The sequence below is a fragment of the Typopeltis vanoorti genome, chromosome 12 (genome assembly GCF_054136105.1).
Source record: "Typopeltis vanoorti isolate ZY-2024b chromosome 12, IOZ_Tvanoo_1.0, whole genome shotgun sequence".
NCBI classification, from domain to species: domain Eukaryota; kingdom Metazoa; phylum Arthropoda; class Arachnida; order Uropygi; family Thelyphonidae; genus Typopeltis; species Typopeltis vanoorti.
The window spans coordinates 93,040,356-93,055,472 of NC_143560.1; the positions used below are offsets into that span (position 1 = coordinate 93,040,356).

Consider the following 15,117-nt stretch of genomic DNA (forward strand, 5'->3'; position numbering starts at 1 on the left):
AGAATCATAAATGTTAAAAATTAAAAGCAACAACAATTACAATGAATGTTCAGATTTCTCTTTACTCAGTGGGATAAGAGCGATTTTTCAAAATCGCATTATTATTATTATTATTCGACACCTCCAGGGAGTCCAAAGACTCATCGAGGGAAAGTGTGCCAACAGCATCGAACGATTTTCCCCTTCCAACTACTAACCGCGCTCAAACTTACTTAACTGAGCCATTAGTAGCAGAGGCGCTACCAATCGACCAACCTTTGCCGACATTATAAAGAAAATATCACCTCTTTCAAAGCGAGTAGAAGAATGGCGATTTAAGGAAAGCAAAGTAGCGTTATTCTATTGACAACTATCCGATATTCAGCTAGGTAATGTTTAATAGAATATAAATAATAAAAAAATCCTCTAGCTTCTTTTAGTTCTTGGAGTACAGGAGCACGTTCTAGCCCTAAATTTTCTGAAAATCAGTTTTAGCAGCCATCCTCAGCAGTTAACTGATGTAGTCCAAGGTTGGCAATGATTTTATACGTGTCAGGAGAGCATAGTACAGCAGACAGTTGCGCCGTCTCCTATCCCTAACACTATTAATTATTTTCTTTAATAGTGCAAGTTCTGTAGTCGATTTTCTTCATCTGCAGTTTTAGAGGGGGGGGGGCAATTATTTGCATGTTCCAAAAAATCGACTAACTCGGGAATTGACTGAAAAATTAATAGAAAAAAAAAAAATCACTCTATTCGGGAAATAAATCGAACTTCGTCACGGACAGAGACAAACATTTTTTCCATATGGGCCTGATGTTTACGGAGAACCAAATATTTCAGGACTGTTTATTATTATTATTTTCGATTGCGTCATTCACTGTAATTTCATGCCATTGGTTCGAACAGCGGAAAGAACAGTTCGCAAAATTGCTTGCTTCTTCCCCCTTTATTTAAAAATTATTTTCTCTTCAAAAATTCTGACATCATCAGCTTTGATATCACTTCTCGATTTACTAATATATCACTGACCCTTGACCGAATTAAGTTGTCCTCCTTCCTCCCCATGACTTCTTTATAAATATCTGATATGTGATGCCCTCAAGGGATGTACAGGATACTATAAGAGTGCATGATTGTTTCCATTATTTCTGATGTCCTGCCAACGACTGAAGAATGCTCACATTCCTGAATGCTAACAGCGTCAAGTTCCTTCCTGATATCTTCACTTTTAATATAATTCCATTGATCCCATTTGTTCACTCCTAATTTTTCTCAGAACTCTCATATCTGATGGTCTCCAGTCTTTGATCAATTGTTTAATTTCTAACTCAACTCACAGATCTGCAAAAAAAATAATCCTTGCAATATTAACTGCAAGGCCAGTGCATTAAGTCTTAACTGCGTATGTTCTGCAGGATAAAAATTTTAAGTTAACCGGATGGGATTCCATACTGCATCCTTCAAAAGCAGTTCTCTTGTGACTTTATAGTACGCCCAGTGTTCGCAAACCACTATCGGAAACGTTTGGAGAAATCTCGCGTTTTTGAATAATATTGGCCTGCTGTTTTACTTATGATTTTTAATTGTCACGACGTCATCAAGTTCTCTTCTTTTCAATGCCAACGTGACTTCTGGCATTGGTATAGAGGTAGGAAGTGAGGAATAAGGAGCGTGAAGAACAACATGATCATATTAGTGTTAGCCAGGAATTCATACACAAAAAACGAAGAGTGACCAATTTTCTGGCTGGAGTACTATTTTTAGTCTAGTGGACTAAAAATAGTCTGAATGATGGAGATTATCCTTAGGAGAGCAGATTAAAGTTGCTAAGTGGCATGGAAATATATTCATGAAAAATATTTTCTGATATAACTCATATATAAGGAATGGGAATAGTTTTTTTGCGATCCTACATCAGATGAGCATAATATTTTGTCTATGTTGTAGTCTACTGGCTAAAACTGGAGTGGGTAGCTGCCTTCTGTAGCAAGATCTGTATTCATTACTACAAAACTTTCGCAGCTCTATGCGAGTTTTGAGGATTTTACTCTTTGGTTGGATGATGGTTTTAACTGCTTATCTTCTAGTGTGTGTGTTCTATAAACAGAAAAAAAAATAGTAAACCATTTGGAAGACGAATAACTGGCATGTCTAGGAATCGTAAGCAGTTGTTTCTCTTCCTATTGTGAAGTCTGTTTTTGGATGTCGGCTATTGGGGGCCAGGTAGAAAATACATCATTCTACACAGTACAACCAGATTACTAGTTTGAGTGTAGCAGAGATAATTGTTTTCTTCCATAGGCGTTCTATACAGATACCAACTAAAAGGTGGGAGAGAGAAAGGGGAACCCACTAGTCTTACGTTTGTACATTTCCCCCCCTTTCCACGTCAAATACGTAATGTAATCTCTTTTGAATTTGGATAATCCAAAAAATGTCACTTAGACATTTTTTGGACACTACTGATAGTTTGAATAAAAAATTAGGAGGATGAAGAAATGCATCAATGGAACCATATTAAAAATGCGGATATTACGAAGGAACTTGACGCTGCCAGCATTCAAGAATATGTGAGCAGAGGTAATCTAAGGGAGAGCATTAAACAGAATGAGAGAGAGGAAAGGTTACCAAATCAGTAATTTGATACCAAGATTGCAAAGAAAAGGCTCAGAGGAAAACAAAGATCTAAGTGGATTGATGCAGTTATAAGTTTCCTAGAAGACAGATATATACGATTTGATAACATAGAAGTGATGACAAGTGGGAATAATTGGGGAGAAAATTGTTAACAGGACTTAATAATACTGAGGTGCACCGTTATTCTGTACATCCAGGATACATTTTCAAGAATTTGATGATGTCGGGGGAGGAACGGTGACTGAATCCGGAGAAATGTTAGTGATAAATGTAAATCAAGAATTGATATCTGCATTTTTGATGATCGACTTTTATTAACGTTTTGAACAGAATAGAATATTTAATTAATAAGAATTTTTTTTAAGGAAGCTACGAGACAAGCGACTTTGCTGTTTGACAAATTTAAATGGGACTGCCCATACTGTCAACTATAGGATAAGGTGGATGAACTACTGGATTTGGGAATTTTTGAAGCTCCATATATAATAATTTATTTTTAAAATAAAGACTTTTTTACAAGCCAGTAGACTATCACATGTAATTTTTAATACATAAATGGGAAAAAATGACCTACAAGCAGTGCTTTTTTGTGGAAAAAAAGGTGCTGGTACTCACCATATAGATGTTATTACAGCAACTTCCACACTTTTAACATATTCTCCGATATACTCTCGTCGTCTCGCTTTGTGCGCTGCACTCTACTCATTATCGTAAATCTTTTTTCATAATGACATTAACTGTTCTTTGCGAGATTCTCCAAAATGACTGATTTTACCATTTGCCCAGTCCGCTGAAATTTTCATTCCCATGTGTTTATCGACGGCAAGACTTCCGACATCACGACACACTTTACACCCCCAACATTGTATTCTAGACACACAGCCACTCGTTTCTCTCGCAGAAGTCATTTTTCTGCAAAAGTGTCCAACATTCGGGCCACTCGTTATCAGAATCTGCTTCCTTTTGACCACGTGGATCTTCGGTCTTGGTTTCGTGATACTCTTCACCAAGTGTATTTTCGGTGGTAGTTTTCTGTTTTACAGGATCACAAGTAGATTCAACAATTTCTAATTCTTCAGCCTTCTTTTTTTACTCATTGGCATAAAGTAACTACTTATTTTACTCATGTTGAACGATGATTGCACTAATTTAACTTAGATTAATTCAAAACCCACGTGACACCTGCCTGTCGCAGAGTGAATATAGAACTTAAACTGATATTGGAAGCAATCGGAAGTGAACACAACTTCCTGTTTCCGGTTGCATACCAACCTATGAAACAGGAAAGCAGGATACCAACTTATGAGTAATCAAAACTGAAAATTCAATTCGTGAACACAGTGACATCTACCGGAATATTTATAATACATTTTGCTGTCAATAAATCGCAAATTTTTAAATACTTAAATAAAAAAGGTGCCGGTGCTGCGTACCGCCAGAAAAAAAGAAGCCCTGCCTACAAGTAATAAATTCTTTAAAGGGAATAAAATAGGCAATATATGTACTTAACAAGTACATTATACAAGCACATTACAATGACTAGTGAAAGAATCTAGTAAGACTCTTGATCAAGCCACTACTGGTAAAAAATGTTCAACCATGCAATACGTTTAACAGATGAATCTCGATTAATAAAAACAAATGGCCTTTAAATGGAAACTGGAACGATGTAAAGGTGTAAAAACATTTCAGGTGTAAAGCCACCTGAAACGTTTATACTTGGCCAATGTAACTAACGTCTAAGTGGGAAAACAGAAACAAAATCAATAACACAAAATAAATGAATAGGAGATACCAAATTAATAATTAAGTGTTAAAAAAAAAAAAAAACGTGTAGCAAGGCAACATCAGGAGGAAAAACACCAAAATATTTTCATTCCTCGCAGAATATTTTTCGAACTAGTATCAGGACACAGTAGCCCAGAAAGCATGAATATCGTGGAGGGGGCCGACATTCTAGGGGGCCGACATAAAAGACTGAAAATAGCAAAAATACAGCTTCTCTGGGGGATGGAATGAAGTCTGTCCTCCAGAAGATTACTGAACCTCCTTTCTTTCCTTTCTTATGAGAACTAATTTGCAGTTAACAGTATTTAATCTATTTTGCTAACGTTTCTAAATCATTCAGTTAAGGGATCTGAAAAAAAAAAAAAAAAACTCCCCGCAAGGAGAGTTAATTGGTTCTCTTATGGTAAGGGCTAATCTTCCCGCGATGAAAGAAATAAATCATCACCCTCGAATCCAAGTCACTTGAAGAACATAAACGTATGACGTCATCGCAATGATCATGATGGGGGGGGGGGTTACTCTCTCTCCAGTGAATACGGCCAGATCTTCAGATCGCAATACAATTACAGTGTAACTCAGTTTAACATTAAGAATGTTATAAAGATAAGAATTGGAACTTAATTTCAGATGGAGAAATATTTACTTTTAGCTTTGAGTATAGAAAAAATATATAACATGGAAGTATACCTCCTTTCTTAAAAGTTCAATTATTTCGCTTAGGGGATTTACCTAAGCAATGAGCACAGAAAGAATTTACCTGGGAAAGTGGCCAGGAGGTTCTGTGCTTTTCCTGATTTCCCTCTAAAACACTTGGCCACATTGAAATACCACATCTTTTTCCGCACTTCGAACGCATAGGTATAGAGACTGAAGGTAACCGTGCTGGCGATCTGCAAAACAGAAAATGTGTTAACAGCATCCACGATTAACGAATATAGTGGTTAATGAGAAAACCATCTTCTCATTGTCTCAACTCAGTATATTATTTCAGTAATAACAATAATAATATGACCACCTATAAATGTGTATCTTTTTCTTTACCTTCTTTCAGAACAATTCATGCCATGCGGAGGTGGTTTAAAAAGAAATAATTTCTTATTGCTTAAAATGATCACTTGAAACCTCTGTTTAGTCTTTTACACTGTTCAGTCAAACTCAGGCAACAAATGCCAATTGCCTTTATACAATGATATTGGTTAGCTTTTCTAAAAGGGATTAAGATTTTTAATTCTTAATCTTTTTAATTTTTAATTCTGGTTGATTGAGTTCTAGTGCTTGGCAACTAACATCCTTTCTCTTATATCATTCCAACACGAATAACTGTAGAATATGCAATATCTTAACTTATGTTAAGATATTGCATATTCTACATTATCACTCTTCAGATCATTTTCATTATTCGAAATTCCGTCGCTTCCGAGCTAAAAATTTGTCGACGGTAATAAATAAAATTTGACGTGCAGCGTACTTGCAAAAACGATATCTCAGATGTAGTTCAATGTTTGAGCTCAAAGTATTATATTTCGAAATGCAGTGGAAGAAGCATACTCTATTGTAAAATCTTCATTGTGAGAATTAAAATTTTCTCGGACGGAAAAAAAAAAAACAATTTCACCTCCGTATGAGACCGGCTAATTCGCCTTCAGTTGAAAAGTCGTGATAGAAGTTTTTATGTCCTTGGCGGGATTCGAACCCAGGTCTTTTCAACAGAAGGGTATCGTCACCACCGACTAACCTACGAAGTACAGTATATTGTTGTTTATCGCACAATGCTGCGTGACATCTTTGTATGGTTATATAATAATCTTGAAGCTGTTCATCCTACATAATGCTTAATGAAAAAATTCTTCATATTGATGTACTTGCTCATTAAACAAACAATATGAAGATTCTATGAGAAACGAAGAAAATTATCTTCCAATAATAACTTATTGCTGGTAGTCAACGACATATCAGAGACAAGGTGGATTAATATTAGAACAAAAGATAAATCTGCTAACGCCTTTTATTCCCTATAGGGAGTATGCGAGACCGTTTTTAATCCTACTAACATCTGGAGACTGAGGGAACGGTTCAATCTCCACCGGTAGCCAATCAGAGATAGTTGGCTCAAGAGACTAGCAAATTATAAACAACATTCGGTTAAGAGAGGCAGACAAGAGTCGCCATCTCGTGGTCCCTAACTGACAACTCATTTGGTAGATTCTTATTTTCGCTTCTTTTCTTACGTTCTTATTATTCTGAGCTGTTGAAACAATTATTTTCACTAAAACTGTGACAAAACTATGTAGCTAAATAAGTCTTTGAGCACATATAGTGTTATCTTTTTTTTTTTTTTACATTCATAATATTCATGGTCGATCTTACAACCGGTTAACTCCTCCCACCTACTGACTTTGGATCTCACTCCAAGTCCATTCGCATACCATAGTTGATGGCAGTTATTTCCTAACTTCTCACTCGAAGAATAATCATTAGCGTTTAGAGGCACTGATATCAAAGAAAATCATATTATAAATAATTATTTAACTATAAAATCAATAATAATAATCAAAAGACAGCAAATATTTACATCATAAGGACGCTACTGAAAATAACAATCTGTGTGTGTGTGAGAGAGAGAGAGAGAAAAACAGACTAGATGGAAGGGATTTGTTTACGAACCCCGGGAATACTCACCTGCAAATTGCCTTTAACATGATGGTAAATTGTCATTTTGATTTCAATAGGAGTGTTTTCTTGTAGAAATCCGAAATTATAATCCACGCCATTCTAGTTAAAAGAAAGAAAAAAATTAATTAATTAGGAATTAGAGAACACAAGCATAATTAAACTGCATTTTCTTCATTTGATTTTTTAAAGATATCTGGGAGGGTTGCATTGTTATTATTCGATCTGGAAACAGCTTTCTTGGTCTAATATCGAATCGTTCATAACAAGTAACTGCTCGCTGAATTCCTATTAGGAAGTTGTTTTCATACATTCCATTCTCGGATGCGCTAGTATGCCATTAGAAAACGTATGACGGTAACAATATTACGTTTTTATAAACAAATAATTGTCTATTTTTTGGTGAATGTGTATAATTTTATGATCCATATCATAAACATTCGTCCCTCTTATACAAATCAGAATTTAAGTTTGTTCTCGCCCGTAAGTTCTAACTTTTCAGAGAACCCTCTGCTGAGTAAATCTCACATAATCTGCCGCTCATCATGAGAGGCCTTAAAGCTGTAGCATGTGTATCAATCGGGCTCTGCTCTTATAGATACAAGATATAGATATTAGGATGACGGAAATTATTTTCTCAAGAAATAAATAAAATGAATTGTATGAAGTTTAACTCTATATACAATTATAATTGTATATTTATTCCTAATGGCGGCTCGTGGCTTGAAATCGTGGGGGTGCTGCAACTTTCGAAATATACAGTTATATACACACACTGTAAGTACGGTGTATACGTGTTTGGATAAAATATCACAATTATGGTAAAAATTAAACATGAAAAAATTGTTTATTATTTATAAAATTACACAGTTTAGTAAATTACACAGTATAGTAATTCAAAATTACTTAAAAATAAAATCCATTATCAGAACCCCAATAATGTTCCAAAATAAAAATTATAACAAATAATAAGCCGAAAGGCTATTTTACCGGCGAATTTGTTAATTAAGAGGGAGATGTTAAATCCCGTTTTATTTTATAGCCGGGTACGAAACTCGGGTCGAAACCTTTGCATGGAGTTGCCCTGGTGTTGTATTATCCAAGTGAGCATTTACACTTGGTTCCGCCGATACTTTTTTCGGCATTGAAACTCTTTGGATGTCGCGATGGATTTCGACCCGAGTTTCGTACCCGGCTATAAAATAAAACGGGATTTAACATCTCCCTCTTAATTAACTATAACAAATGTTGTCTTTAATTGTAATGTCCAAATATTTAAAGAGACGGAGTAAACACGATAAGCAGTACGAATACTCTACTACTGGCGCAAACTGCATATAAACAACAGTGAAACTGCGCGACGGACAGTGCCGTCGCGCAGTTTCGCGACAGTGACTATGATGTGCATATGCTTGCGGCGTAGCAATATGACACTGTGGTAAATACGGTGCTGCTAGCATCCTTCGCCCTCCTAAGTGCTACAAAATGGATTTTTATTATTTTTTATACCAAATAAGAGAATTGTATAGGATTGTTGACGATAAGATTAAATATTACAAGCAAATATAAATAAATTAATAAATATATTTATATATCGAGAACAATTGGGGGTGCTGTAGTTCTGCAGTGCCTATGCACGAGCACCCTGTTTATTTCTGGCTAAACAAGTGACTAAACAGTTGCGCTATTTCTTGAAGGCATGTAATAGGTACCATGTTCTTTATACGTTAGAAATAAAAAGTTAGGCAAAAGACCGTAACGCAAGCCCCTGATTTTTTTCCCCCTTCCAAACTCTTAAAGATGTTTCCAAATCAGTTATAATCGTAATTGAAATCAAAATCACTGTTTCTGCATACACAATCACTTCCATAGCTTAAAAAAACTATTATTTGATTCAAAACAGTGAGTCAAGCTCAGATTACTAAATCATTCCAATTACTAACATGCTCTGTCAATATGTTGTATTTCTAAAATACTCTTGCTTTCGGAGTTAAAATTAGAGCACTGAAAATGAAATCTTTATCTTTAATATGGTCCGAATTCAAAGCTTTGTACTGCAAAAACTGTACCCAAACTCCGAACACCTAATGAGACCGATATCTTCAAGAAAACTACCGTAAATGTTTTTTTTTTTTTTTGTACAGTTCAACCCGCATACCTTCCCGATGTAAACAGACACAAAAACTATAGCAAAGGGGAAACATTCATTTTCCAAGTTACGAATATTAAAAACAAAAAAAAATCCTATATCAATTATGGATGAAAAACATTCAGTCGTTTATTGCTATTTACTCAAAAGTAGCCAACTTATGAATTACGATATTATATTTACAGGTTTTGCTACATGTAAACAACGGTTCTTTAAATCATCACTATTACTATAGTTAATTGATAGGAGCCAATATTAGTAGTATACTTTAATATGATGCTAGTATACAGCAGTACTGATTTGTAACTAATGAAATCTTTGAAATTTGGAGTTCTTACTTCAACGTTGCCACACGAAAACTGCTGCGTCACCAAACTCGAAAGTTACACCTGCGATTACAATACACTCTAGCGGTCAAAACTATAAACACGTTCGTTACATTTATTATATATTATAATATAATATTATATTATATTATACTTATATATTACTTATTATAATTTCTAATATATGTTACATTGAATATACTTTGTTTTAATGAAAACAAAGCATATTACAGAGAAGATGCGTATCAAAATACATTTGGATGAGCCTGAAAGTCATACGCACAATGGGGACTACTCTTGAGCAATAGCAATGAATATCTACATTTCATTTTAGTAGATAGTATGACTTACCCCCCCCCTTCTACAACAAAAGACGCTAACTAGATTGCTCAGATATAATAAATTTAGTTTAATCCTTTATCCAGGTGTAAGCAAAAAAAGTTTGCACCTGAAGTATCTTCAGAACTGAGGTAACTCGTGGTAAAGGTGGACCAAGCTCTCATCACTCCTTGCTTTAGTATCTCCCAAAATACAAAGCACATATCCTTGCAGAGATGTATAATGCTATGCATTAAGGGAAGGGCTACTACCCAGACCGGTTTCGACATTTATTGAGGTCTCATCAGTGGGAGCGAGACCCAGAGGTGATACCAAGGTTGAAGTAATACAGAACTCATATTTCCATGTTAAGTCGTATTTCCATATATCCCATGTTTTGGGAGCGCCCTTTGATCGGGAGATGTCTGATTGAAACTATGTTTTAGTTAAAATTTAAAATAACAAATTTTTGAAGTGATCAAGTTTACTGCCTACCTTTGTTATGCTGTTGGCAATAACGATCTTTGAAATTTGCAGATGGTGATGAACGAGTATGGTATTAGCGATAGGTAAATTAGTAAAATGAGGGCTCCATTAATTTTTAAAATTTTATAACCGACATATGAATAAACAAGTTTAAAAGCGTAAAATTAAATAATAGGATACCATTAAAAAGAGAACAAATTTGGTAATGATTGATGTGGTATTATCAATAATAAACTATGAAATTTGTATATTTAAAATTAAATATATTAAAAGATTAAAACTAGAATTCAATTGAGAGAAAAAAGATAACGGAAGAGCCTCGAAAGTACAATATATAAATATATGAAGAAGATGAAATCGATTTACGGAGTGGAGTATAGCAGTTTCAGCACAACCATCATCAGATTAGAGAAATAAAATTTGTAGTGTGGATGTATTATATAAGCTGTGTCAATGTCAATTTATTCCTTTACAGGGGTATTAGCAGCGTTGATCTTAAAAAATGTAAGAATCAAGTAATTACTCAGTACAATACATACCTTCAGATAGTATCGTGTAATTACTACTTTAGGAGCAGTTGTATCTGGGGATATGGCATAATCCTTCATGGTCATTTCAAATATCATCACTTCCAATCCTCTTACAATACTCTGGAAAAACAAAATACGATTTTTATTATTAATGTCTGGAAGTATCTTCAGTTATTTAAACGACGACAAAATCTTTAATTACTGTAATCAAACCGATTATAGTTAAATAATTCAAATGTTAGATTAATTAACAAATATACGAAACTTATTATATTAGCTATATATTAGGAATCAAAAGTCAAACAGAGACAGTCGTTCTCTGTCACACACACTTATTGTTTTATCTCTTAACCAGTATTCAAGTGTTAAATTCTAGAATTGTTTTCAGGTTTCGATTTTATTACATCCTGAGATCATAGAATTTAATACCTAATCAAGTCTCTTAAATCATTAAAATGATTTCACCAATCGTATGCACACATACACACAACAGCTATTTAGTCATATTTCTTAACTCATAAACTGGTGCAAATTACTGCAGAATGTGCATTCTATTATAAAATAACGATTATTAACATAAAATTCGATTATCAATAATTTAAGGCGGATTTTACTTCATTTGCTATCTATAGTTAATATAATAAGCATATTACATAAAAGTAAATGGTTTTCTTTTTTTTTCCCTAGTCAATTAATCATGATTTACTTAGAAGTTACAAATATTACTAATCGCGACATTGATCTCTTACTGAGACAATAATTAAATTGTAGTCATAAGATTTTTAAAAGAAAACTATTTGCTTCCATGAAGTGCCATAAAACGAAGTCGCAAAATAGTAATTCCAACTTCTAAACTGAAAAATGAATTACCTCGCCAAGGTAGTAGAAGTTCTCCTCTGGAGAAAGAAAGATGGGATCTGTAAGAATGATGAAATTTCCATCCGGGAAATAATAAGTAGGACCGGCTTCAATGAGTCGTTTTACCAAACATGTACCATTGGTGAGATATTGCTGGTACAACAAGTCTATCGGTAGATAATATATAGAATAAATCACTTATTTGAACATTAATATAATTAGTATAATCATCAAATTACTAGATTCATTTTGTACACTTGAATATTTTAAACACTTAATTGTCACATTTGTTTTATTCCATCATTGAGAATAAGTAACCTTAATAATTGTTTATTCTCCAAGTTAGAGAACAGTCTCTAAATATTACTTACAGCAGTATGAGTTAAGGCCCTGCACCCATAATTACAAATCTTTACGAAGACAAATTCAGTTCACACTACGAGTTAGACAACTGTTTCAATTCAACTAAATATGATATTATGACATCTAAACTTCCTATACTAATTGGTTGGACAGTAAAATCTTGTGAATTTTTTTCTTCATTGGATCCGATGTTTCCACATTTCTTTTGGCCATCTTAAGCTATATGACTTAAAAAAAACAGGGAGAATTGAAAGAGGATGAAAAAATTGTAAGATCAAGACATCGGAGGAAATATTCTAAGAATGGAAATCCACAATAAACTAAAAAATGCACCAATTAATAAAGACTGGATATTGTAACCTCTAAATGAAAACTGCAAACAATAAATCAATTATTGAAATCCATCCCGAAAGGATTTGCATGATCGACATTACTCCTTTAACGCCGTTTTTTTCCCTAAATGGAGCAGGAAGAACTCTTTTAGTACTAACTCATTATCTGGAAACTGCTCTCTCTCTTCGCACACCTTTAGCCATCCACGATCAGGTATTCCGATTATTTGGAACTATGAGAATACAGTACGGCACACAAGTGCCGCCATCTCGTGATTGTAAAGCCTAACGATCATATTATCTGAAATATCGCGAGTTCTAAGGACGATTTTCTTGAATTTCTGGATTAAAAATCGAAGTTTCTCGAAGAAACAAAATTTCACGCCTGTGATAAATATCGACTAAGTCGGAAACCAGTTGAAGGTCTACTAAAAGGCCATCTAGTAGGCGAATAAAATGTCTCTCTTACAGAATGTAGGTGCATGGGACAGATGGGAGTTTATGAAGGAATAAAGTACAGCAATTTACAGACTTCATACACAAATGGAGATTAAACAAGCCAAATGACAAAAGAGATGCTGTGTACCATATATTATCAACCAAGAAGAAGTCATCTCTGAGAAACCCATATTGAAGAGAGAGCATATAACTGCAATACATGGAGAACTCCATTGCAATGCCATTGATTTTCGAAGGAAAAAATGGAGAGCCATGCTAAACATCAGAATACAAGACAAAGAATGAAGATAAAGAAACAAAATGGTTAGATATAGGGGAAGAGATATATTAAAAACGAAATGGGCAGGATATATTACAAGGATGAAAATGAAAAATTATCGATAAAGAAACTCGAGATGGTTTTTAGAATTTAAAAGGGAAAGAGGGAGGCCCAAAGCAAAAAAGGTTATAAAAGGTGTTTAGAAGAAAAAACAGGGAGAAACGAATGAGGTCTGAGATGGTACATTGCTGCCTTTTGGAATAGATCTGAGCAATTAATTATATTAGAGAAAAGAACCAGTAAATTGATAAGGTTGTCCATAATCATTAAAATAGTTGGAAACACATTTTAAAAAGAAATCGATCCTCCAAGAGGACCACTTTAACACATTTTATGAAACATATCAACTATTCGGGTAAACTAAGACTGATTGAAATGTATAGCGGTTACTTACTTCTACCCAAGTCAAATATATCCAACATGGAATAGCCAGGCTCTACACTGGTAGTAAGATCTTTCTTAAACTCCTTCCAGGAAGAATATCGGAGGGCATAATGCTCGGATTGTTTATCATACACCAACTAGAAATATATAATAAGGCAACTGATCACACACCAGTCCTTTTCTGAAGTATTACAGAAATTTATTGACGTAGCAAAGCACAGGCAAAAATCAAAAACATGTATATAAAATCTTCCAAGGATAAACCAAAAATACTGTTAATATTTTTGTTTAAATTTCACAGATTATTATGAATGAACATCTCAGAATGTGAAAATGAAAGATAAAACCCTGAGCTCTTTAATATTTTTTTATGGCAGACGGCAGAACTATACTGGTTATTAAGGCACTCCAAATTCTTCCTTCCATATCAAATAACATATGAAAAAGTAAGTGCAGTGTGAATATATAGTCGCAGAAGTTTATACCAAATGATATGCACGAGTCCGTATGTTAAGGTTTAAGTGTTGGAAAAAACTCATGATAAACGTTTAATGGAGTGAAGGAGCACTAAGAAACGATTAAAAGTAGTATTTAATGCTTCCAATATGTTGTCTCAATCACAAACATTGTCACGGAGTACAAAATAAGCCTTATGACACACACGCAGACCAAAAGGGAGCCCATATGGACAGCCCTCCATATGGGCGCCCCACCTAGTTAGGACTCTAATGTCTGTGTTTCAGTTAGTTTTTTGCTGCCTTTGTGTGTGTTACAAATCTCATGTTACAATACATAAAATAAGACGTCTCAGCTTGAAGTGTTCCTACTTTACGACAATACACCACACTGAGTTAATTTTGTGGTATATTGTCGTGAAGCAGGAACTCCACATTGAATTAATCTTGTTCAACATCTCGACTGCCGAAGAAAGATCCATCACTCTCTTCATGGCTACATTCTGATAAACGATAGTTGGTGCACATTGTGAGGCAATAAAACTGCCAAATACTTCGCTGTTCCCCAGCACCATATTTGAAATGCTGAACTCGGCTTACAACATACTTGTCATAATGCTTTTAAATTCATTCTCACTTTTAACATTCACGACGATGTATTCAGGCAATGAATTTCACTCACTCGCCAAGGGAGAAAAAAAAAAAAAAAACACTACTTTTTGCTCTCTTATTCACCACACGCACACTTGCACAAATTTCAGGAAAGGCCCTAGTCCTGGTCTCTCACCCATATCCATCCCTCGAGACAAATTAACCCTCAAGACAAACGTCTCAATCATATCACCCCACTCCTTCCGTCTTCTATGTACCAAACTCTGCAGATTGCATGACTTCAATCTATCCTCATAACTCACATTCCGGAGTTCTGAAACCATTTTGTCAACTGCCGTTGCCCACTCTCCAAAGTTGCTTCATTCCGTCAAACTTCTGGTGATCAGATCATTGCACAATAATCCAGATCTGATCTGATCAGGGTCATATTGCCATTTTATCAGTGTCCA

General features: G+C 34.6%; 1 protein-coding gene across 2 annotated transcripts in view; it reads right to left on the bottom strand.

Moving 5' to 3' along the window:
- The window catches only part of LOC150101007 (uncharacterized), a 107,777-nt gene that overhangs the window by 53,081 nt on the left and 39,579 nt on the right, over positions 1-15,117 (bottom strand). For both annotated transcript variants that reach the window (XM_090401507.1, XM_090401506.1), the window contains exons 9-13: positions 13,612-13,738; positions 11,757-11,911; positions 10,896-11,006; positions 7,087-7,179; positions 5,165-5,297 (exon numbers count right to left, since the gene is read on the bottom strand). In XM_090401507.1, coding sequence (XP_090257633.1) covers positions 5,165-5,297; positions 7,087-7,179; positions 10,896-11,006; positions 11,757-11,911; positions 13,612-13,738 — 619 coding nt within the window. The remainder of the gene's footprint in view (positions 1-5,164; positions 5,298-7,086; positions 7,180-10,895; positions 11,007-11,756; positions 11,912-13,611; positions 13,739-15,117) is intronic.